The following is a 26,148-nucleotide window of genomic DNA, read 5'->3' as shown; positions in this document are numbered from 1 at the left end:
TTTGTTCAGAGGAAACAGATCTTGTTATTATGTGTAATGCACGACACTCAGGTCAAGTGTGAGGCAGCGCTGCATCGCACCATTGTTGGCTACTTTGACTATCGCTGCCGAAACGTTCTCTTGTAATCGCTGGCGTTCTGAAAACTGAGGTAAAACAGCAAATGACCCCAAACATTTATTTATTCCATTTATTCTGCAGCATATTTGCCCTCTTACTTCTGTTAAAAACAAAGATGATAAAATAAACCCAGAAAGACAAAGATTGGCATGGAAAGTCATTTCTAATTATCTTTTTATTACAGTATTCCTTCATTTCTTGGGAGTCGGCACATTAGTATTAGTAACATGACAGAACATGATTATGATAATAGTTGGGCTCTAGCTTGTGCGATTATTATAAGCCTGTAATTTGTGTACAATGTTTACCTCTCAAAGCTAATTTTTTCTACAGTCCAACATATCGGGCCTCGTCTCATTGTGTTCGCCACCTTCTCCTTTCTGTTTGTTTCGGCCCCTCAATGTCTGAAAAAAGAAAACAGATCTGTTTTATTTACAGACACATGCATCACCCTGGCATGTATCCGCTCAGGTTGTTCTCACGAGGCACTCTGAAAACAGGAAAAGGGGATATGTACAGCATATTTACAAAAGTAATACATTATTTTACAGCTCACACCACCACCAGGGCTCTCCTGATGTGCATTTATATGTGAAACCCGATATTAACAGCAAGCCCCCTGCCGCTGAAGGTGTATCGATGAGGATTCACATGAAAGATTTATTGTAAATGAAGTAAGAGCTATTTGAAGAGGAAGGAAGGAAAAGGAGCTGATACACAGACACACATTCACATGAATATCTGACACTTGGAAAACAGTCATGGTTGCTAATCCACCCCAGGAAGGTGAATATGTTTATTTAAATGCTTCAGTCACAAATTCACTTCACACATTTCTGAGGATCTGTAAGTGATCGCTGAAGAAAAGAAGATGCACCACTTGTTTTCACACCACTCTCTGAACAACATTAAAGGGTGTGAATATCTAATCTGTTTTTCATCTGTTTCTTTTTCCTGCCTGTCACCTTTTCATGTTTGCTTTCTTTGTTTTTTTGTTTTGTTTTTTTTTTTTACTCGTCTGGCCTTTCCTCTTCTTTTCCCTGCTCTTCTATGTCTGTCCCTTTGTGTATCTCCCAGGCATTGGCACCCAGGACGGCAGCGCCAAGAAGGATGAGGATTTCAAGGGCAAGTCCCAGCGGCAGGTCCAGTTCAATCCGGGACAGACCAGAGCTGTGTGGCGAGTCCGGATCCTGACTGATGGGAAGTACGAACAGGCGGAAACCTTCCAGATCCTGCTCTCAGAGCCGGTAATGGGAGTGCTGGAGTTCCCTGCCACTGCAACGGTCGAGATCCTGGATCCCAATGACGGTCCGTGCTGCTCATGCAAACATCAAACCCCTCCCCCTGTTCATTTTAGAGATAAAACTAACTACTACTGGATTTCATTTGTGGCGGAGACTGAGTGCACTTACTCAGTTACCACTGGCACAATATAAAGTTGAAATTGCATCCCAATAGACGATTACAGGAGGAAATTATTTTTAATTATTATCATGTTTGCACAGTTAATCTGATCACGTTATGCAGAACATTGTTGGGAAGATTTGCAGGAGAGATGCCCTTTTATTTATTTATTTTTTTATTCCGCTTCATAAATTGAACTTGCTTTGCAGCAAACAAACAGATCATAAACATCTGTACTCTGTGAATCTATTTATTCTGCATTTCTCAGCATGAATCTATAATTCATTCACTCCTGCATCCTTATTCCATCTGAGATCCATTATTAAAATGTGAAAATCAAATGCATATTATATGGACAGGCAACATAGAGCATTGAAAGTTAATAAAATATATCCAGAGCAGAGACCTTCGCTTTGTCTACCTAAGCAGGCAGACACGCCGAAGACTCTGAGATTTATGATGTTGTAAAGTCCAAGCTGCCACTCAGGCATCGCTGTCACAAAGCAATGAAAAATACAAAACTCATCAGTCAACTTGGCAGAATGAAGAACTGTCAATATAAACATTGCCTGCTGTAGATATAGTGTCATGCCAATCTGCCCATAGGCATGAAAAAGGAGTGTGCTCCTGACATGACAACTTTTGCAGAGTTGTTGTGATGTTTTTTTTTTTTTTTTTTTTCACAATACAAATCGCAGCATAATTTGAATTGCAATTATATCTTTTTTTTTTTTTAATTATCAAAGATTATCAGTCCATCTAATTTTCTTTTTTTTTCCCCAACTGCGTTGCTGGTCACCAGCGAATGCAGCAGTCTAATAGTCTGATGAAATGGTTTCTCTCAAAAAAACAACTTGTCTTTGTGTCTTTGCCAAGAAATTGAAATGTTGGAAAAACTGACTATTGTGCGCCATCCAGGCTGGATTTACTCTGATGTATGTGTGTATGTGTCACTCCCCTCCAGCAGTAGCAACATATTCTAAGTAACATGTAGCAACGATGGAGACACTGAAGCTCCCGTTGCATTCATCATACACAACAGCTGCTTTCATCTCTCTCATTCGTCTCCTCGATCAGTCTTTCTATCTCACCCATCCTCGTCAATCTTTTGTCCCTCGTGGGTTAATTATGGGATGCGTGGAGGGCAGGGGCCGGTCTCTTTTCTGCCATCTCTGGGGATTGTGTAATGTGACAGAGATGTGCCACTCTGTACTCTAATGGGCCAGTGAAGCTTTAGCTATGCCTGTGGCATTAGCTGTACTCCCATTTCTCGCTCTAATGATGAAAACTGGCTTTGTTTGGCCCTCTGCTTAGCCTGAAGTTTCCCTCCCTGGAGGACATGTCAGCTAGGCTAATATCAGCTTTGGAGGAGCAGAGTGGATCGACAAGCTTTAACCAAAAGTACTCCACAATTAAGGCAAGCATAACAAGCGGGGAGTTTTCTCTTTCTGTGCGAATGGCTCGGAGCTCTTCTGTGTATATTTCTCACTTTCAGCTGTAACAAAGCATTCTCTCTGCTACCCTCCTGGATTGAAGCTTTGATTCATAACAAGGAGTGAGCTGGTCCAGGTTCAAGTTTGCCTACCATACACCCCCCCCCCCCAAAGTCTTTCTGCTGCTGCAAAAACAAACTGGAATTTACAGGGTGTGGTGCCCCAGCCTTCCCTCTACAAAACTTTATCACTTTCCGTCATATATAATTCATGCACAATGCTGACTCAAGATGAAGGTGGTAGCCTGCTGTTAGACTGTTTGCTGCAAGCGGCAGTTGCGTCTTGCCAGAGCCAACGATATCTCTCTTGCTCTCTCGATAGCTACCATATATCACCAGAGCTGTTACCCCTCTGCCTCCCTGCATCAAGGTCATTCTACTAAAAGTTGAAGAACTGCTCCTTCTTTTGCAGTATTTTTTTTATTGTGTGTTGAACCTCGGGGCCAGCTGAAGTTGGTTCTTTCTAATTATTGGGGTTTTGTCTCATTTAAGAAGTTAAATCTGTTGACTAAGGGAAAGAACATAAAACATTTTGCGAGGGTTGGTGTTGGAGTGGACTTTGTTTAGTGCACACAGACTCATTGGCTTCACATTTACAGTTAAACTAATGGCAATTCGCCAATGGGGATAACCAGCATTGTGAACTGTTATTGTGTAAAACAACAAAACTATATCACCACACCAACAACCAAACAATAGAAACAAAATACCTCTCCACCCATAGAATATTCATGAAATGATCAATAATGGAAAAGGTCTGGGCATAAAAATAAAAGTCCAACATTTATTTTTTTATTTTGTTGTCTGTTCTGTGTTGTTTTGTTTTTTGGCTGGAAGATAATAGGAGGTACAAGAATTTTTAGTAGTTTTACTACTGTCTTAGAAAACATGTTTTACCTTCCTCCGCCTAAAGCTTTCCTCCAGGAGGTGAGCTTGACCCACTTGGCTAGAATTTTTTTATTTATTTTTTTGGTTTATTATTATTATTATTATTGTATATTAGGTGAATTTAGAGGAGAGAAAACAGCAATGTTTGAGGTGAAATGTGAAAAAAAAAAAAAAAAAATCTGCAAGAAGAGGTGGTGTGCAAAGCAAGTGTGATGAGAGAGGGAGAGAAAAAAGCGGTGTATTATGTGTGTGTCTGTGTGAAATAGGTATAAGCAGGGCACTCTAATCCCCTCTAACCCCCCAGGGAGTAACAAATTGCTGGGAGTGACAGAAAAGAGAAATGGAGGAGAGGGGAGAAAACTGAGAGGCGCGAGAGCGATTTAGGGAGTTCCCATAAAAGGAGAGGAATATTTGAACCCCCTGTGGTGTGTAAGATTGTTTTATGTTGATGACTCCGTCCCTCAGAATCATCTCGTGTGTCGATCTCTTTACGCTGCGTGTCGAATCCTATGTCCAAATCTGCTTTCTTTTTTTTTCTTTAAGATATTCAGCCGCTAGTGCTTTACTTTTAAACACAACTTATTGTTGCACAGGCGAGCCTCAAGTGTTTTGCTTATGCCATAATTCAGTCCCTCATCCGTTCGCTCGCTCAAGGAGGTGTAAGAGAGAGGGACAGGGAAGTGGGGAGTGGAGGGCCAACTAGCGAGAAGATCTGGGACGAGCCGGAGCTCAGTCCACTCTATGTTTTTATTGGTCCCCCTGCGTCTGTGGAAAATAGCTCCAACATTTATTGTTTCTGTAATACCAGTAAGTTCGTCTCTTTGATAGATGATGCTTTCACTGGCTTTAAGTCTCTCTCTCAATAACAAACTTCTCTCAGAAACAGAGAGACGGGGAAGAATATGAGAGAGATGGTTTGTCTGTACGGAGCAGTGGATGAATGAAGCTCCCGTCTGGCTCGCACGGAGGGGTGAACTTTGAGGTTTGCATGTGTAATTGTCTGCAACACAATAGGTAGCAAGAACAAACTTCCGGAGAGGTCTCTTTGAAGAGCACCTCTGATTGCGTCAAACTGGAAAGTGTGATAGAGAGTTATTTTTGAATATGAATAAGCACACTGCGGGTCCACAACTTCAATAGATCTGAATAATAATAATAAAAAAAGAAGTCAGCCGCTGCTCACTAATGCAGAGCCAGAACAAAAGCCTGTATCTGCCTAATGCACTGTGGATTTTTTGGATATTGTTATACATATCATTACCCTTTTCTTTTTTCTCCTCTTGTTCTCCTTTGTCCTTCAAACAGAGTCGACTGTGTTCTTCCGCGAACAGATCCACGCAGTGGAGGAAGATATTGGGGAGCTTTTCATCCCGGTGCACCGCAGTGGAGATATCAGCCAGGAGCTGATGGTGGTCTGCTACACACAGCAGGGTATGCACTGGCCTTTTCTCACCTTATCTAACCCGTTTATCCTCAGTGTACTCTGGCCGCCCAGCTGCCTCCCTGCACGCCTGGCTTCCCGCCTGCTGCTTTTGGTCGTCAAACTCAGCACATCAGATGAGGGGATTATTGTTTAACACACATGATGAACCGAGTGGAGGTATAGATAGATAATTAGCATTTTTGGCTTTTCAGATTAACATCAATGATAACGTCATCCACTTGTATTGCTTTGATACAAACTTTATGGATGCAAGATTTAGTTAGTACGTATGGATCCTTCAAAAGATCATTTCACCTGAGCAGGATGTTTCTGATTTCTCCTGGTTAGTTACATTTTTCCGTTCACATTTCTGAAGATTTCATAAAATGCTAATACACACATTTCTATTTGTAAGCTTTTCTGTCAAGCATCCGCTGTTGTTGCATTAAAGAAACGAGAGGTTAATTTAAATTAAAAAACTTGAATTAATTTGCCTCAGCAGTGCTACCGTATTCTGGGCACATTGGAGGCTAAAGAGAGTTGTTATCAAGACGTGGCAAGCTGGTTAGCATTTTAACTTCAGCAAAAGAAAAGACAAAGTAGACGGGTAAAGTCAACAGCAGTTTATGGTAATGTTGGTTATATAGCAAAAGCAAAAGTACAAACCAATCAGCTGTTAACCTCTGTGCTTTAACTTTTACTGTACTTCACCCTCCAAAGTTCCCCATCATTGCTGAAAAAGACTTTCAATTGCAGCTAGTTGGGGTGACATTGTGTGAAAGGTTACAGACTTTAACCTGTTTGCTCTCTTCGTGCCACCAATCCCACAAAATAAATGAAGACAACATGACAGGATAATGCGTTCCCTGATTAATGAAGACGCTCTTCTTAAATGTCAGAGGTGGCAACACTGCAGGTTTCACTCTGAGAGGAGGTCTGTTCCCATTGTGCCCTGATATTAAAAGTGATATACTGACTGAACTGATGGGCTTGCTGTAATTAAAGGTCATACTTTCATAAGCCACTCTGGTTATCAACATTAAGAATTTTACTCAGTGCTTCATAATACAGATCTTCTAATTACTGATATTTTGTTAACTTGATGTTCATTCCCCTCTGAATTTTTACATCAAATTCAGCTTAATATGAATATGTATATGAAAATTACACCTTCAAATGCAGTGAATCACTAAAGGAAAAAAAAAAATGTGCCTGAAGCTAACCACCCAGTTTTTCTAAAATAAGAGATGCTCTTTGAAAAGCTGTTAAGTGGGCCCAAGGCTTATGTTTTCTGGTTTGGCTTTCAAAGAAATGGTGTTTAAATATATTATGTCAGTGTTGTCCGCATTTTAAATGTTGGACATCTTTTGATTGCTCCCATAATTCATCATATCTGTCTTCACCTCTGAAGGTTCTGCCACCGGAACAATTCCCACCACCGTCCTGTCTTATTCGGACTACATCTCCCGTCCGGAGGAGCACGCCAGCATCCTTCGCTTCGACAAGGGTGAGAGGGAGAAGCAGTGTCGCGTGGTGATCATCGACGACTCTCTGTACGAGGACGAGGAGAGTTTCAACGTGACACTGTCTCTGCCCGTCGGAGGACGTCTGGGAATGCACCACCCCACCACCAAAGTCAAGATCCTGGAGGATATGGATGACGGTAGGGCCCGCTGGTTCCGATAATCCGTATGTACAGCATGTCTGTCGATCCACAGGTAATGAGTGTTTTTTCCTGTCCGTGTTCAGTCGCATACTTCCACTGTCTTTTCGTTTCCAGGAATCTTTCTGGAAAATTAGAGTAACTTTCAAAGAAAATCAAACTCTGCTTGAACGTTGAAGGTAATGCAGTCAGATCACACGGATGAGAGGTCGTGGTGAACTTTACAAAAAACATTTGGTCTCCAAAGACAGTGAGAAGACTTAATTAATATTTGTTTAGTGGGTCTCTGGATTTAAGCTGAAGGGAACACATGCAGAAGCGTTGTTTCATATAACCGGTTTTCGGGAGTGAATTCACAATGTTGGAGGTTCTGATGACTTGAATTCTCACCAGAGAATTTATGCCACAAAGTTCTCTTAATTAAAGTTGTTTACAAACCTGCTGGGTGTTGACACATGTAGGATTAGAGTGCTGACAGCACCTTTGCATGGACCCTTCAGATTGAATAAAACCCCCATCTCTCTGTCATCCAGACAGTTTTTAATTACGACTGAGACTCTCGACGGAGGCCAGTGGGACTATATTATCACACATGACCGTGGTCTGCTTTCATCATGCTGCGCCGCTATATGGACAAAGTATATTACATCTTGTGAGAGGCAAAGAAATGTGTAAGAGATTTATCTGGGGACAGACAAGTCTGCTGGGAAATACTTATTCCAATCTAAGGCCCTCCTCCACCATCTCACTATCCTGCATTGATTTACTTTATAGACTCAGAGAGGTTGAATGTCTCTATTCAAGGTTTTTTGTTAAATGCCATGCTGGAGATTGTTAGAGTAAAAGTCATCCTTTGCCCTTCTTAGAGATGAATGATGAGGGGAGCAGTGGTGTAATAAATCTAGGTCAAATACCAGCCATCTAACAAAGGGCTTGATTTTGCATCCAAACTAATGGATGGAGTGAAGGAAGTCTTCCCCGTCCTCATGCACACTGCGGCTGCCGCTGTGAAGGCACACAGGCTCACATATCATTCTGGCTTCTCAATAGATAAACTCCTCTGTACTGAGCTAACAGTGCCTGTAAACATCCCGGCGCTGAAATAAATAAACAAGAAATTCTAATTGACCTACATCCAGTCCAATCCAGTCCACTGCTGACAGTTCTCCAGAGGTGTGAACACATATGTTTCTCATCCTTTTGTTACACAAACAAAAAAAGAGAGTCTGTGATAAGACAGGAAATCACATGGAGTAAAGAGTCGGATTTTAATCTGAGACCGCTGAACCGCAAAGTGTTCATCCTTTCTATTTGAGTGTTCTCTTGCTTTTGTTAAATAGACATTAACCCGGTTATTTGTCATATTCTCAAGCTGGAAATGAACGTCTACATTTAACTGTCATCTTAAATAACTACAAAGGAACAAAAATAACTTTCTTTCTTGGTGCAGAGAAAGGAGGAGAGATTTTTAAAAGCTTTAATGCAGTTAGACATATTGGTTTTGAATTTGATTTTGCAGGTTCTACTATGCTCTAAATAGACAAAACACCTGAATACTGTGCCACATAAGGAAACTAACAGATGAATATAGTTTGGGTTTTTTTTTTTCCTGCACGAAAACACCTTTATTTATTGATGTCTGCATTGTTTTCAGAGAACTTTCAGCCGTCCTCATCAGTGGCTCTTTCGTTTTGTCATCTCTTGTTTGCATCGGAAAGAACGGTGACAGATAGGACCTGTCACGCTGTAGACTGGGGTACATAAAACGATGAGGACTCAGAGAGCTCATTCAGGGATACAAGCAAATGGGCCCAATTGAATGTGTGTGTCTGTGTCTGTGTCTGTGTGTGTGTGTGGAGGCATCAGGAGGCTAGTTAACAAGAAACCATGACATGCTGTCTGATTGTTAGTAAATTGTCAGAAGACTTCAGTCGTGGTGCCGAGTTCAAAGCAATGGAGATGAGTTTGTGAAAGCCCAACTCCAGCGAGAGATCATTTTCAGCCTCCCGGAGGATAATACAGCGTCTGCCAGCGCTCTCATACCTGCACGCTGCAGCCCGCCTCATTTCAGTTCAACCCGGAGTCACCAAGGAAAACAGTTAGTTTTAATGGAGGTGCGAAGCTGTGTTTTCTTACATGTGTGTGGCTGCATGCGGCTGCAGCGGGTTAACGTTAGACCTCGAGTTCTGCATCAGATATCAGTAACTGCTTGCACTCTCTTCAGCTCCATTTTCCTTCCTCCAAGTCAAAGTCAAGTTCAGAAAGTTCTCCTTCCATCCATTTCTCTGCTGCCACCACTCTCCCCCTCCCCTCCCTTTTCACACGTTTACTTTTTCTCTCACTTTGGCTGGAAAAAAAGGTGCCCATGGGTGTCTGCTGGATTTCGTGCTTTATCAGATTAAACTCTACAGTACCTGTCTCCCTGCGTGCTGCGCTCCGCATGGCTGCTCACTGGCTTCAAGTGAGTGTTGTCATCTCCTTGTACCGTGCCAAGGAGAGAGGACACTCTGAGTCGGGCACATATGGCCACAGCTGAGTTTGTAGAATTGTAGATTAGCTTGATGTATTTCTTGGAAAAACCAATCCTGCTCATAAATATCAGGGCAGCCATGCTGCGGACCACACTCCAGAAGCAGCAGTCTCACTCGTCGGTTTGTCCCTTATGTCTTCGCTGTAAATAAAATGTGCCGCTGTTTTGTTTTGTTTTTTTCCCACTTGCAGGAGGTAGATGGTAGCAGACGTGCAAACTCGTTTTGTAATTGTTGTTCCATTCCGTTCCATTCTTCAGCCAAACAATTTTAATAACAAATTTTTCTGTTTTACATACTCACCATCTTGCACCACATGTCCTCAATTAGCATGCGAGCAGCAAATTGTGGCAAGACCCCTCTCTCACTATTCTTTAATTGTCTGCCTTCATTTTTTCTCATTACGTGCTATTAAAGACTAAGTTTTAAAATCAAAAGAAAATAGGAAAAGTCAGCATGAGTTGTGTTTAATTTATTAGTTTAAGGGCATGAGAAGAAAAAAACTTTTCGCTATCTGTCTACTCAAAGCAAACTTTAGTCAAAAATGAAAGTGTTTTTTTTTCTGCATTTGTCCTTGTAATTTAACACTTTTGCACTAATAGCATTGCAGCCTAATGTTGTATTATTTCAGTGCGTGTCTGTGACCAAGAAAACGAAATTGTTTCTAACATCGTACATTAATAATCCTTGCATCATCCCTCACATGTATGAAATCTAATGCCGTGCACCAATGAGAGGCACCTCGGGCTTCCTCCAAAAACACAACTGTCGTTTTTAAGTGGACAGCTGGGAATGCTCCATAAACGGTATTTAAAGGTGCAGTGACACACAAATTGCTGCGGACACCCGCACACGGTAATTATCACATTTTGCCTTTATACCTCCCCCAGACCTCACACAGAGTGCTGAACCACAGTCGTGGCCTCCAGAGGGGGGAAAAAAAGAGAGAGAGCGATACAGTTCTCACTCATCAGTCATCACTCAGCTCCCTCTCATGGTGTCAAGAATTCATCCTCATGGATGCAGTTAGGACATGTGCGATTTCAGACGTGCACATCAGCACTCAAGCTGTGCTCAAGTAACCTCTCAGAGCATTAGAGAAATGTGTTTCCGGTGTTACTGCTAAGCATGAATTACCAAAACAGTATTAATCAATAACAAAAAATAAAAAACAAAATGTTTAAAAAGCCCACCAGCCTAGAGAGGAGTCCTGGTTTGGTGTTTTTAGCCCACACATATCTCCAATTTTCCTTTCACTCTGCCAGTGTGCAAACACATAAATTCTATTTGCATTACAAACCAGCACTACATCTGTGAGGTGAGGCTCACTGTGTGGGAGGAAAGGTATGAGAAAGACAGATGCACCGAGGAACCAGGTCTTCACATGGAAAGGCTGCTTTTGAAACAAGCTACTCACTCGATATTTTCAAGTTGAGAGTCTAAATGCAGTAATTTTTCTCAATCCCTTCATTATCAAAAACATGATAATCTTTTACTGTCTGGCCCAGTTAGAGTATATAAATAAGACATGAAATTTAACGCACGAGTAAAGTGGTAAGAAAAAAATACCTCAGACTGTTGAAGTATTTGATCATGACACATAAAAAATTTGATAATACGGAGGCTATTTTTGGATTATATGCCAGAATATAAGAAAGAAACTGAGTGCGAGAGTGGCATCTTAAAATGGAGACGGGAACTTTTCTTCTTTCGGTTTTACGGACTTGACAAGGAGGGGAGGTTGTTGGGGGGGCCTTGCAAGAGATGAAGCTGTCAAATACACATTGGACTGCCTCCACTTTGCTGCCTGAGGAAACAATGCCAGTTCAAACAAACCTTTGAGCAGTCTAGAGGGCTGTTTTCTCTCCCCCTCTCTCCCTCACACACACACACATAGTTTTGGGTTTGTTTTGTTTTGTTTTTTTTTTTCATTGAAGTACTGGTTTCTGTCAGAAGTGTGATAACAAAGGAAGATAACAATTAAGTTGGATGAGAGACCCAGAAGGGTTGAAAGGTCACACTTCCCCGTGGATTAACTTCAGACTAAGAGGCTTTTGCTGTTTGACCTCTGCGTCCGGCACCAGTTTTACAAATGAATTGTGTTAGAGCGCGGCCGGCTGCTGACGGGTCTAATTTTACAGCAAGTGCATGCATAAGAGGAGAAGACAAATAGCATTAACAATAAAAAAAAAAAAAAAAAAGCCTGAACAAAAAGTAGAAAATAAAAACCTTGCAGGAAATGAGAATTGATCATCTGTGCATGAATAAGCACTGATCTGAAGAAGTGCAAGTTTTAGGCACGATAAAATTGCCTCAACAAACAACAAGGGCAGAATCTCAAGTTGGGACATCAGGGAAGTGAACCCATGGTGCAGAATAAATAAGATTATAAAAGAATAACTTAGTGCTGCCAATGTATTTATTTCATCCCCTAATTGCTGTCTTCACTCCCCAGCTCCAGTGTTTTACTTTGGAGAGTTGGAGTATTACGTGGATGAGAGTGATGGATATGTAGAGGTCAAAGTGTGGAGGACAGGAACTGACCTGTCCAAAACGGGCACAGTCATCGTCCGCTCTCGCAAAGCCGAGCCTGTGTCTGCAGAAGGTGAGCTCTTTAAATTTAAAATTTACCAAAAACACTGCTGCTACTCAACTTCTGCGCTTTTGTCTGACTTGCCAACCCCCTCCCCGTCCTTCCCACAGCTGGTACTGACTATGTGGGCATCAGTAGTAACCTAGATTTTGCCCCGGGGGTCAGCATGCAGACGTTCAAGGTCGCCATTCTAGATGACCTGGGACAGCCGGAGCTGGAGGGGGCTGAGCACTTTGAGCTGGTCCTACGTATGCCAGTGCACGGCATCCTGGGAGACCCTGACAAGGCTACAGTCTTCATCAACGACTCTGTCTCCGACTGTAAGGAACACGGTTTTCTTTTTAGTCCTCTGTGATCTTTCTCACCTTCGTTATTTGTTTCTTTAGGAGAGGCTCTAAGGAGGGTATTGTCATATCAGTCAGACAATTTGTACAGACATTCATGGGCCCCAGAGGACGATCCCTTTACTCCCATTATTTTGTTTTGCTTTTAGACAATTAGTGGTTGCCATAATATTGGTTAAGGGTACTCAAAAAGCCCAAAAGAGGTGTCTTAATAAGTCCTCCTGTGCCAGGAGGACTCATTGCTATTCACATCTACTCAATGTATTAGCAGAAAATTGGTACAGATGCTGAAGCTCTCATCCCCTCAGTGTTTCATCTAGCACCATTGCTGGACTGAAATTTCAATCTGTCCATTATTATAGTGGTGTAAAGTTCCCATGAGCCTCAGCTTTACTTTGTATTTAGTGTGAATTTCCAAATGTTGGCAGGCCACGGTGCAGAGCGTGTTAGTACACCGACGCTGGCATTACAGAAGTTTGCTTGTGTTTAACTCAAATCACCACGGCGCTGCACGGATCCTCTCACTTTTCTGTAGATTCAGGATTTCACATGTTAAATTACACCTTTTGGTGTCACATGCTGTATAAACAAAGTCTATAAATAATGAAAGCTGCATCCCAACCAAGTGGTTTGGATCTGGACTAAGAAGGACTTTTTGAAAACCTTGGCATCACTAAGTAGCTTTCTGACACACAAACGAAGAACTCGTTTGTCAAATTTCTTTTACTTTCTATTCCTAGTTTAACAACTTTCTTTCCCAAACGATGTGTCAGAAATTGGATCTGCTTTGTAAAATCACTTGTCACACGTGATAATTGTCCACTGTCTGGCAGTGCCGAAGGTCCAGTTCCGTGAGCCAGTTCACACCGTAGAGGAGAGCGAAGGTCAGATCGCTGTGACCGTCTATCGCAGCGGCGACGTCAGACACAAATCTACTGTTCGCTGTTACACCCGTCAGGGCTCCGCACAGGTCGTCTCTGACTTTGAGGAACGACCAAACACGGATGGATCTATCATCACTTTCTTCCCAGGTACTTCAATAATCACACAAGTGCGCCACATGTTTCTTCTTACTTCTTTTTATTCCCCCCATTTGAAAGTATCTCGTCTTGAGAGCTGACACCTTTTTAATTAAATAAGTACGTCTTCAGCTTTTTGTCACACATTTTTGCACGATCAACAGGGCTTTGCTGATCCCACAGAGGCTTGCAAGTTGAACTGTGTTCCACACCTTACCGACTGCAATGTCACTCTCAGTATTTCTCTTTTTCTTAGTTTTTTGCCAATATATTCTAACAAAATCTCTGAAGCAAATGTGAGAAAAACAAGCTGAGAAAAAAAAATGCATAATCGTAGAACAGTCTACACTTCTTCCACTTTAAATAGTTGAGTATGTCCCATCGTCACCATCTTGCTGTGCACCCCAGGCGAGGCAGAGAAGCCGTGTGTTCTGTCCATTGTGGATGACACGCTTTATGAAGAAGGAGAGGAGCTCCGGTTGGTCTTAGGGAACCCGAAGAGTGACTCTCAGTTTGGTGCATCAGTGGGAGCTCTGAGTGAAACCCTGGTGAAAATCAAGGACACAGCTGACAGTAAGTGAGATGGGGAGAGGATGCAATGGTAGAGGAAAGTAAGAAACTAATGCTGTGGAAAAATATCTTTTTATATTTTAGCTGGCGCTATAAATGCAGAAAATATAAGGTTTTCATTTATATTTACTATTGGCAGTGATGAATACGTTGTTATTATCCATAATCCGTCAGCTTGTTTGTTTTTCGGTTCACCTCAGAACCCATCGTCCGTTTCCTGGAGACCAAGTTCAGCGTTAGTGAACCCAAAGAGGCCGGCACTGTGGCAACTGTCAGGATCCCTGTGGTACGGGTGGGCGATACATCAAAGGTGTCTGTGGTCCGGGTTCACACAAAAGACGGGTCGGCCGTCTCGGGGGAGGACTACTACCCCGTGTCTCAAGGTAAACACATCGTCTCATGTAGTGTGGCCATGTAAGAAACTTTTCAAAACTAAGCAGCACTTCAAACAGCAACAGTAATGTGACCTTGACAAAAAATGATGCACGTTTCATCTTCACAGATTTTGGCAACTGCCCAGCAGATACGTCCAAAACTTTAAATTGCCAGCATGTTATGCAACCTTAAAAGTGATTGGTACAAAAACTTCTTCTTCTTCTTCTTCTTCTTCTTCCTCCTCCAACATAAGAAGCAAATAAATCAGGAACCCACTGGTGTGTCACACTGTGGCACCACTAGAGGTCAAAAACTTCACAAGATGTATTATCTTTGTTCTCGCTGCTTGCAGATGTCCTGATACATCCCATTATGCATCTGCAGCAGTTAATATAGTTTTTAAAAGTATGAAATAAGGCTCCCTGAAGGGATGTTCAGTTAACGAAAGTGGGAATAGGAGGTGATCGGGCTGATGGTACGTTGATTTCAAATTTCTAATTTCATCCCAAATGGAAGAAGATTATATCTTCAATACTCCAGTAAAGTATCATTTAATTTTTTTTTTATTGAATTTCTGTATTTATTTATATTTTTGTGCTTTGTCAGCAGGATGAAATCTTCCTCTCTATCCTCTCCAGCTTTTAGTGAAGTGAACTTTTCTCTGCTCAATCAAGCTTTGAAATATTCATGTGAATTATATTCGGCCTATTCAGATCATACCTGGCTGACCCACCGTTCAAATAGTCTGACTCTCCCAGCAGTTTTGAATCATTCAGTGTTGAATTTCTCATTTTGTGCGGTATTTTCTCAGTGCAGCACAGTTTTAATGCAAAGCTGTATTACTTTCTTTCCAAGGAAATGGACCACCTCCGGCTGAATACGAATAGAAGCCTGCATGAACTGCTTTTTTGCATGCTTGATATATTCCTCTGAACCAATAAAGCATGATTGGGCTATATTGTCAGGCTTTTCTTGTTTTGTTCAGTTTTTTTTTTTAAGGTAGGAAATTAAACTTAAAATGTTGATATCCTCTGACTTGTTTAATTTGCACCTCCTTGTCTGCGTGTTTTTGTGTCCTCAGACATTGAGTTTAATCAGGGGGACAAGGAGCACGTGGTGGAGGTGGACGTGCTGTTCGATGGCGTCAGAGAGATGAGGGAAGCCTTTACTCTCCACCTGAAGCCCGATGAAAACATGGTGGCTGAAACTCAGGTCAGGACTGTGTTTGTGCCCGAATGTCACACAACGATGGCATAAAATTCAACCAGACGTTTATGGAATTGTAGCCTGATGAAAATGTAAAGGGATTTAGAGATTTTCATTCCATGATTTGACCCATATTTATCCAGGTCATTCCCGCTGAGTTCGGGGATTTCTTTTACAAGGGCGTTCCAGTCCAGACAAGAGCACTTAACAGTAGTTGCCGCCAAAGGAGTTATGAAAACATTTCACAATAAATATTAGATTATCTGAGATTAAAAATAGAGCAGAAGAAAAGAGGCAGGCAGAGAGAAATGAGAGACAGTGGAAGGATGAAAAGGCCAAAAAGGGGCTGTGAACATGAGATTTTAGACAAATCTAGGTGATAGTTTTTCTCTTTGTTCTTAAAGCTTTTTTTTTTTTTTTTTTGACCAGGTAACAAAAGTGATAGTTTACATCGAGGAGACCAACACCATGGCTGATGTCACCTTCCCCTCCTTGCCTCATGTGATGTCTCTGTTTCATTATGACAACGTAGCGAAGACAGCAGACAACCTCCGCCCACCAGCCGGCTACCCCGTCATCTGCGTGACAGTGAGTCAAACCGAGAAAATATTCAGTCACAAATGGTCTTTTGAGTCGAACGAAAATGAACTGCTCATTTTTCAAAACATAGTTTTACAGGAACTGCTCTTTTCCTGTAATGAGGTAGGAGGACCTAATCAGGACCCACATCCTTTAGGGCAGGGGGAGGTCACATTGTTATCCCCCAGGATCCATATTTTTCTTCAGCCAAAGTTATGCTGCCCTTCCACAGTTTGTCCTCCAAAGACACATTACAGCGTTTTGTAGGCCACGCTCCACGTGCTCTTATACACAGGAGAACCACTCTTGCATGCAGGCTCACTCAGACACTTAAATGGATTTTCTTGATGTGTTAAGTCGTTTGAGTCTCAGGTGAATGCTATGTGTTGCTTGAACAAACTGTGCGCTTTTGTGTGTGTGTGGGTGTTTCCCTCCATGTTTTGGTCAGCTGCATAGGAGGCTCCATGGGAGGACAAAATGAAGTAGTCTCGTCAAAATCTAAGTGTGGAGTGCTTTACAAGGAAACTCAGTGTCAACAGGTTTCAAAAAGCTATTCACAGAAATGCGTCAAAGCTTACGCCTCCACGCTGTATCTCTATCTGTCTCATTACGAAATAAGCAATTTGAAGAATTCAAACAACATAACGCGCTGAAACATCTGCATTTCCTTGGCAACAGCCACTTACTTGTCTGCATTTTCTACTTCTGTCCCCTTTTTGTCCTGCGGCATCTGCTGTATCTTTCCCGTTCCTCTGCCATCCATGCCCATCCGCCCACTCCTCTGCTGTATTTCTGATGCATCTCGCAGGCTTGCAGCACAAAATACCCGGACTACGATAAGACGGGCTCTATCTGTGTCAGCGAGCATATCAACAACACCTTGACCCGCTACCGCTGGCTCATCAGCGCCCCAGCTGGTCCAAATGGCGTCACCGGTCCCATGAGGGAGGTGGACTTTGACACTTTCTTTACCTCCTCCAAAATGATCACGCTGGACTCAGTGTACTTCCAGACAGGCTCCAGGGTCCAGTGTGCTGCTAGGGCTGTTAATTCCAATGGGGATGAAGGCTTAGAGCTCAGCAGCCCCATTGTCACCATCAGCCAGGAGGAAGGTGAGGACAGAACAACGCACATCCGCCTCTAAATCTTATGTTGCTGATTTCTAGAGAAGGGATTAAACCGGGATTTGTTTTCATGGTGCAATGACAAGCAAAAGGAATTTTGCATCATAAAGGTTCAAGAATAATGCATATGAATGAACACCTGTTGCTGTACAACAGGTTTATTCAAAGAGCAAAACTATAATCAATACCTGGAAGGCATTTACAATACAGCCATTTTCTTCCACAAGCTATTGAAGACCTGTTTGAGAAAGTGATCAACAGTGGTGGAGACATCTTTGGGTCTTCTACAGTGTAAGAATAGTGAATTTGAAGCGAAATGCCTGCATTCATAATAATACCTGATTAAAGAGACACAATTGTATACACAGTTGGATAATTTAATTTTGTAATAATGTGTTATATTGTAAAAGATCACAGTATAAAGAGGTTGTAAAATCATTATCTGCAGAATCCCAATAACACCTTTACTCTGAGAAAGTGGGGGGATAAGATGTGGTATAAAATTAAAATATTTGTGTAAAATACTGAGACTATGATATATGGGCTCTCTTTTCTTAAATGAAGAAAGAAATTAAAAAAAATTCACCCAGATTCTGTTACTATGTCACTCTATTTCAGCATGCTGAGTTCATTCACCTAGAAAATCCTAAAATCAACAAGTTCAATGTATTTAGCAGTTTTATATACTTAATTGGGACAATACAAAATAATTAAATGCAGATTGCATAAGTAACCACCTGCTGACGGGGTCATGGCCACTCAGTTTGTGTTGTTTCCATCGAAGTGTTGCTGTCTGTCTCAGTCTCTGCTCTTCTCATCTGTCTTATAAAGGCATGTGTCAACCACGCAAGATTGGGACCGTTGGCGCTGAGCCTTTCTCTGCCAAGCTACGCTACACTGGAGCAGACGACCCGAAACATCCCAACCTCATCAAAGTGACTGTCACCATGCCTCACATAGATGGTGGGTAGGAGCTGGAGGCAGGACTCGTACCACAGATGAAGTGAAGTGTAATGTAGTGTGTGTAATATTCACGTCTGGGGATCCTCAAGACCGTGAAAGCCAGAATATAGATCTTGCTGGGTTGTATTGAACCCCGATGTAGAAACCCTCCAGCACACCCGCTACTTAACATTCCCTTCTTGATTTTTAATCAGTTTCCTTCTGCCTCGCCTCCTCCAGGTTTCCTTCTTCATTTTTCTGTCGCTCCTCTGCTTTTCTTTTCATTACTTTTACACTATTTCCCCAACTAGTTCTTCAAGTATCAAAGGTAGTTGATACATGAGCAGAGCTTGGGATCAAACCATAATCCCTCTCTCTCTCTCTCTCTCTCTCTCTCTCTCTCTCTCTCTCTCTCTCTCTCTCTCTCTCTCCTTTGCAGGCATGCTGCCGGTAATCTCCACTCGCCCTCTCATGAACTTTGACCTCACCCTCAGTCCTGATGGAACCCGGGTCGGAAACCACCGCTGCTCCAACTTGCTCAACTACGACGAGGTAACCACCGGCTACGGCTTCATCTCCGCTTCGACGCGCAGCCCTGAAAGCATGGGAGACGCAGCTCCCTATCAGTTCAGCAGCGCTCTGCGTGGGAACAACACGCTGCGCTTCTACAAAAACCTCAACCTGGAAGCCTGTCTCTGGGAGTTCACCAGCTACTACCACATGTCTGAGCTGCTCACCGACTGCGGAGGCACCATAGGCACTGATGGACAGGTTTGTGTGTTTTTGTGTGCATGTGTCCACAATGTAAAAATTCCAATCTCGGGTTTGTATGTACATCTGCCTGACTGTTAGCCTTTTTGTCTGTGTGCATGTCCACCTATGTGTGTTTCTGTATGTCTAGCGTATTTACAGCTGCCAGAAAGGGAAGAATGCGCAGACAGAACGGCACCTTGTCTGTTTGCCTTCATCTCATTCATTGTATGGTAGTATTGGTCTGTGTGTTTGTGTGTGTGTGTGTGTGTGTGTGTGTGCGTGTTCGCTGGCTTTGTGTCACACAATGTGACTGGCAACCTTTAGAGTGCATGCACTCATACTCACAGAAATATAGACTCTCAAACAATGTATTTCCACTCTGTCAGACACTTACCGCTGCTATCAACATGGGGTATTGAAGCTTTGACTGCCAGTGAATCTGTGAATTCATGAAAGAAAAACCAACCTTTTTGTAGTGCTGGATTGCTTGAGTACACCAAAATCGTGTCAATGTTACGGCCACAAGTCTAACTTATCTAATTAGCAGCCTCTATTTGCTCGTGTGGCGCTAGTGCTCACTAGAAAAGTAAGACTTTCCCACAGAATTTGGCCGTTACCGTCGCCTGTCAATTAAACGCTAACAAACTTCCAGTGGTTGTTTGCCGCTGTTGCATCATTGCAGCGGATGATGCAGTTTTCTCCTGGTTCTTGTTGTTTTTGTGCATTAGGAAACAGACCCTTGCTCCCTTGCTCAAGTCCTGCTGCTCTTTTGTGTTCCCGCTCTCTTTGATCTAGAGGATGTTTGTTTCTGATCAGACTGCAAAGAGTGTGAGTGGGTTTCTCTGTGTGTGTGTGTGTGTGAGAGAGAGAGAGAGACGGGCAGAAAGAAAGGCAGGAAGATAAAGAAGAAATGAAAAATGAACGTACTCATCCCCTGTCACAGCAAGGACCCCTCCACACATAGCTACAGACGGTGCCCATCAGCCCAAGACCTTTGCTTCATTAAAGGGGGTCGCTGTCACTCTGTCACTTCTAAGGGCTCAAATTAGACTCAGAAAGAGTTTGGGTGTATTTGTGAACGTCAAGAGAAATTCAGGTTTTTATACCTTTTATTTGTGAAGAAAGTAAAAAGAGACTGTGAATAATGGCCATCAACAGATGACATTAGCGATCAGCTATACAAATCGACCATTTAAAAAAAGAACCGCAGCTTCGAAGCCGAAAAATCAAACAACCCACGCAGTAACAGACCCTCAATGAAGTGCAAATATCGACCCTGTATTTAAACCCACATTCGGGGGGGGGTTCAGTTAGTCACATCTCTGACTAAGGTCCTGAGAATGTTTTTTTTTTTTCCCAAGATAGTCAAAAGCCAGGACTTTTCCGTGACCCAGCGTCTGCTTTATTTATCTGCACACCTGCTCATGAAAACACGATGCCTTTCATCTTTTTTGTAACGTTGCCACTTAGGCATCATTTGTGGACAGATTTCTTTATTCACCCAGGCTTCTTACCTTTTCGAGATAAATGTTCTCTGAGTGCTGATGGTCAAGTGATTCCCAAAATAAATACAGCGTCTTTATGCAGATCCAGCAGGGGACATTAGCTGGAGGTCATTCTCCATTTTCCTGTCAGCCTCTCCGTCAGTTACTGACAAAAATTAAGGCCAAAAATATATAAATATTCTACACACGTACAACCTTGAATTTATCATGCCGGTTTCTTTTACAGGTTTACATGGGTTCATTTACAGCCACAAACTATTGGAAGTCTTATTGACCTGATTTCTTTTTGCCCACATAACGCCAAAAAAAAAAAAAAAAAAAAAGGAAGAATCACTCACAACCTTGCAGCTTCAGCAGTGTACACAAATCAAAGCAAGCAGAAAAGTTAGATAAATCATTTTCCTCTGAAGAATAAAAGACAAGTACTGTAAAATCTCATATATTCATACATGTATAATACATTAATTTAAGATGAAATATGCATCATCTGTGTTTTGTTCTTACTCTATTTTCATCACAACTTTGACATTTCTTTGACGTGACTGTATTGAGCTTAACTGGCAGTGTGCTGAGAGTTTGAACACAGAAACAAGACGATGAAATTTCAAGAGCACTGAAATCACCTTTTGTACACATCTTTTGACATCTGAAGGTGAAATGCCGCTATATCTATTCTTCCTACGTCAGTCAGGATGGCGTTATTTTAGGAGGTTGTCGAAATAAAATTGTGGTTTATAAAAACCCTCAGGTTTTTATAAGAGGTAGTTCTCTCTAATTTGCAAGCTGTTAATTTCTCATTTCTCCATATCCACCCAAGTCTTTCATTTTGCAAATATTTCAGCTATATAAATATACAAATTTATCACACACTTGTAGTGATACTTTGAGTTATGTTAGAATGAGATTGGAGGCTGCTATATATGTACTCAGCGATGAAGAATGAAATCAGGGGATTAAGAATCACATTCTGTTGTTTTGTTTTTTTTTGGTTTTTTTTTTCCGTACTGAAAATATCTTCTGCTAAATTACTTCTCTTGCCACTTAATCTCCTGCCCAGTTCTCATTTTGATAATTGAGTATGCAAATTGACACATTTTCAGTTGAAAAAAAGATGAATTTTCAGTCAGTTTCCGAGACACGCTGGCATTATCAAACTTTTGTGTGGGCACGTAGTTCAAATGTTCCAGGTCATTCATAATTTTTGAAATGATCTTGGTGAGCAGAGACACCTAGTGGATGACTTTATGAGAATTTTCATCTTGTTTAATTTAACATTTTAATTGTATTCCACTATTATTATTATTTTACATCTCTGATTTGTAACATTTTTTCAGCTTTTACAGATCAAATTAAAAGAGATTTTTTTTCAAAAGTGTAATTACAGTTATATTCTACAGGTTATGCTTCAGTCTTTTTTAACATGAATAATCAAGTTCCTCGATGCTTCAAAAAAAAGGAGACAAGATGGAAAAGAACAACACAAGCCCACATCACTGCCCACTGTGCTACAAGACAGGAAGACTTTATGCATCTTTCACAGCACTGAGTAGGAGTGAGTTCAAACAACTTGTGGAGGAGAATAGTGTGTTCATCTGTTACATCTTTTCAGTCCTTATTATAGCTGAACGAGTTACAGTCACCCTTAATTTAAAGGGAATATGCACCAGTTTCTATATAGTAGCTGTTGATGAGTTCTTCCGAAGAGATTCAGCCGTACTATCAAGTAAATAAAAACCGTGTCTTATAAATCTTTCGTGGAGAACATAATGAGCCTGAGGTTATAACTGCTTTTAAACCAAGATGAAGCCAAACACATTTTGAAGAACGCTCGCACTAAAAATATTTCTTTTGTAAGATATTTGGAAGCACACTCTTCACTCATCACTGTTGGGAACATCCTTTCAGGTGCTGAACCTGGTCCAGTCCTACGTAACCTTGCGAGTTCCTCTCTACGTGTCTTATGTGTTCCACTCCCCCGTGGGAACCGGCGGCTGGCAGCACTTTGACCTGCAGTCCGAGCTGCGCCTCACTTTTGTGTACGACACAGCCATTCTCTGGAAGGATGGCATTGGCAGCCCCCCACAGGCTGAACTACAGGGTCAGTTTCAAAGGCTTGTTTTCTGTGCTTCTGGAGTTAATATCATCCACATAAAAGAGAGGTATAGCTTTTGTACAATCCAGCATCTTTGTGTGTGTCTCCCTTTGTTGCCAGGTGCGTTGTATCCAACCAGCATGCGAATCAATGACCAGGGACGTTTGGTGGTAAATTTCCGCACAAAGGCTCGTTTCAGGGGTTTGTTTGTGGAGTCTCATTATGGAGGCAGAATTAAAAGAGCCGGTGAGAGCGACAGATTATTGCAACCATATATAATACAGTAAAATAATAGATCGGTTTGTCATTATGAACTTTTCACCCTCTCTGTGACCAAGGGACCTCCAAGTCATCCATGGTGATGAGTGTGGACCACCCAGGCCTGACCTTTAACCTCACCTTAACGAGGAGTGAGCCCACCTACAACCAGCCAGTCCAGCAGTGGACATTCACTTCTGACTTTGCTGTAAGTGTTTTGTTTTGGTGTAAACCTGAAACATCTGCTGTGTGAACCTGCAGTCCTGACGGATCTATCTCTGCCCATCTGTCCCCCCTGCTCCATCCAGGTGAGAGACTACTCTGGGGCTTACACAGTGAAGCTGATCCCCTGCACCGCAGCTCAGAATATAGAGTATACCGTTCCACCTATTTGCAGTCCCAGAGAGACAGTCTCCTTCGACTTAGACATCAGATTCCAGCAAGTACGTCAAATTGATTGTTCATCTCCTCGTCTGTTCCTGGCTTTTTCTTTTTTATGTTCTGCTATCCCTCGTTCACTATCTCCCTCCTTCTTTAGGTGAGCGACCCAGTTGCAGTTGAATTCAGTCTGAACACTCAGATGTTCTTGTTGTCAAAGAGGAGCCTGTGGCTCTCTGATGGCTCTATGGGGTTCGGTCAGGAGAGTGACGTAGCCTTCTCTGAGGGTAAATTACCTCCCATAAACTATATATATTCATGTATTTATTTATTTTGTGTGTGTGTGATTTATCTGCTGATGCTGAACTAATGTTGTCTGAAAATCAAAACTGGACAGTGTAATATATTCAGAGGTGGATTTCATGGTTTTTATATTGATTACCGGCTGCTTTGAACTAAAGTAAAGCCGAGGAGGAATTAAAGATCTTCAAAAAGTATATATTGTGAAGACACATATTGTTTTTTTTTTTTAAGTTCACTGGCTAAAACATGCAAAACCACCAGCATTGGGTTCTGCTTGTGTTCCTCAGTGTGAATCATCCCTTATTTCAGGTGATACGATCTTCGGCCGTGTGATGGTGGACCCTGTGCAGAATCTGGGAGACTCTTTCTTCTGTAGCATAGAGAAAGTGTTCCTCTGTACTGGAGCTGATGGATACGTGCCAAAGTACAATCCCACCAAGTTTGAATTTGGCTGCCTGGCTGATTCTCCATCGCTGCTTTATAGATTCAAAATTCTTGTGAGTATATTTAGGATTTTTAATTTAGTTTCAGTACCCAGAGGGATGTGAAATCATGTTTTTAAGTCGCTCAAAAACTAATTCCTCCGTTTCTGTGTTTTGTTTTCTGCTATATTTAACACCCCTCATCAGGACAAGGCTCAGCCAGAGACTCAGGCGACCGTGTTTGGCGATGTCGGTTTTAATGCCATGCTGGCAGTGGATGACCCTTCAGCCGTTTCTCTTGTCAGACAGCCAGGGTCTGATGGCTTTCGACTGGACTCTACAGCCATGTTCCAGGTATCTTATAATTACCTCCTTTTCATAGCCACATTTTAAGGCGAACCTGCAGCTTGAGTAATGAACTATTTTTTTGTTTTTTCAATACATAAAAACAACAGCTGTACAACAGCTGTTGTGGGTGGTAGTGGAGAAGCAAAAGAGCGTTGAGAGCTTTGAACATGCAGACTTTGTTACTTCACTGCTGTATGTACTTTAGAGTGTGCTTTATTTAGACTGGCGTTTTGGTTTTATGTCATTTATTTAAGTTGGACAGCAATGGAAGTGAATCTCTAGGCCATCCAAAGTACTATACCTCTTATTATACTTGTAATCACAGTATGAATTTATTCAGCTCAAGGATGGTGAATGAACAGAAATCAAACATATGAGTCAAGCAGGATTCATCTTCATCGTCATTTTGTAAAGTGAACAATTATGTGTGTTCCTCAGGTTGCTGCAGGCCGTGAGTGGTACCTTCACACCATTTACACAGTCCGCTCCAGAGAAAATTCGAACAGAGGCATCGGAAAACGCAGCTTAGAGTACCACTCCTTAGCTTCCGCAAGCAATGATCTCGCCTTGACCGCATCCAGCAGCAAAGTTCATCGCTCCAGGAGGTCGGCTGGTGATGAGTTCGCTGAGGTCACCGGGGATATCGGAGCAGACAACAACCGCGGTACCAATATCATGCACATCAGTCTGGACCGCACCAGGCGGCGGGCAGTGGGGGCGAACGAGTTGCTTCTGAATGGGCCGGAGCCCAGTGAGTTGAATGTAGATGAGCAAGAGGAGAGCATGGTGACAGTTGTGGGGGCGCTGGTGGGGCTGCTGCTGACCGTCCTCATCGTTGTGATTGTCGTACTTGTGCTGAGAACCAGACAGAAGGATGTGAAGGAGGGATGGCGGGAGGGCGTCCAGGAGATGGTGAAAGGGTCTGTCAGTACAGAACCCATGTTGGTGGTGAGGATGCAAGACTACCACAACAGCTCGGAGGTCTGAGCAATTAGATGCATGGATGGACAGATGGACACAGGGATGAGGAATATGTGGGAGCTTTTATAAAACTTTGGATTTTCATCTTTTTTTTCTAAATTTGTAACTAGTATTGAATTTCTTTCACAACGCACCAAATATCGGAGATTGGTCATACGAGTTACTTGATGTGGGTGTGTCTGTTAGTGAGGGTGGGGGGGGGGGGGTTTCTACACATATAGGATCCATTATGCACCTTGATCACAGAAAACAGCACAACAGTCGTATAGACTGTCCTCACTTAACATTCCAACGTGTGCTTCTGGTAGCATGGTTTTTCCATCCTCTCTCACTGGCTTTATGGTGTAAAAGTGCCTGAAGCAGCTTTATCCCTTCAGGACAGTCCCAGTCCCAGAGAGCACTTTTCTAATAAAGCTAGTGTCAAACAGACCAAGTCAGAGATTTAGTACTGTGAGTGTACCTTGGGTAAAGGGAACTGGATGATGTCAATGTTCATACTGAAGGGAGCCGTTCACCTCAAAAAAACACAAACAAAAAAAAAAAAAAGAGAGAGAAAAGAAAATGACTCGAACTGTCCTTGTGTCAAACAAAACTTCACATGACCATATTTTCTACAGCTTGAAAAAGATAAATAGACCTCTGCACACATTGTGTAGCATTTTCTAAGTATTTAGGAGCTTACAATTGCATCATGGATGCAGTACTTACACAACTATCTCACTTACTGTTGTTGTTCTAACACGCATCCATTTCCAGGGCATTTGGGAGCGTATTGTGGATTGACGGATTGATATTGGATTTATATCATAAACTTAAAACATAGTCTAAATGTTTAGCTGC

At 42.1% G+C, this 26,148-nt stretch overlaps 1 protein-coding gene across 1 annotated transcript in view; it reads left to right on the top strand.

The window, feature by feature from the left end:
• The window catches only part of frem2a (FRAS1 related extracellular matrix 2a), a 54,885-nt gene extending 29,437 nt beyond the window's left edge, over positions 1–25,448 (top strand). The window contains exons 4-24 of the mRNA XM_029519720.1: positions 1,196–1,426; positions 5,208–5,333; positions 6,737–6,988; positions 11,972–12,121; positions 12,220–12,429; positions 13,287–13,484; positions 13,881–14,045; positions 14,243–14,425; positions 15,499–15,629; positions 16,053–16,211; positions 17,011–17,314; positions 18,158–18,289; positions 18,708–19,039; positions 22,432–22,624; positions 22,739–22,864; positions 22,957–23,084; positions 23,185–23,319; positions 23,415–23,541; positions 23,867–24,054; positions 24,187–24,333; positions 24,766–25,448. Coding sequence (XP_029375580.1) covers positions 1,196–1,426; positions 5,208–5,333; positions 6,737–6,988; positions 11,972–12,121; positions 12,220–12,429; positions 13,287–13,484; positions 13,881–14,045; positions 14,243–14,425; positions 15,499–15,629; positions 16,053–16,211; positions 17,011–17,314; positions 18,158–18,289; positions 18,708–19,039; positions 22,432–22,624; positions 22,739–22,864; positions 22,957–23,084; positions 23,185–23,319; positions 23,415–23,541; positions 23,867–24,054; positions 24,187–24,333; positions 24,766–25,314 — 4,166 coding nt within the window. The 3' untranslated portion in view covers positions 25,315–25,448. The remainder of the gene's footprint in view (positions 1–1,195; positions 1,427–5,207; positions 5,334–6,736; positions 6,989–11,971; positions 12,122–12,219; positions 12,430–13,286; positions 13,485–13,880; positions 14,046–14,242; positions 14,426–15,498; positions 15,630–16,052; positions 16,212–17,010; positions 17,315–18,157; positions 18,290–18,707; positions 19,040–22,431; positions 22,625–22,738; positions 22,865–22,956; positions 23,085–23,184; positions 23,320–23,414; positions 23,542–23,866; positions 24,055–24,186; positions 24,334–24,765) is intronic.
• Positions 25,449–26,148: the final 700 nt, after the last annotated feature.

This window comes from Echeneis naucrates, chromosome 14 (assembly GCF_900963305.1).
Source record: "Echeneis naucrates chromosome 14, fEcheNa1.1, whole genome shotgun sequence".
In the NCBI taxonomy this organism is placed as follows: Eukaryota; Metazoa; Chordata; class Actinopteri; order Carangiformes; family Echeneidae; genus Echeneis; species Echeneis naucrates.
Note: the sequence above shows the minus strand (reverse complement) of the source record. Positions and strands in the feature narration are given on the sequence as shown.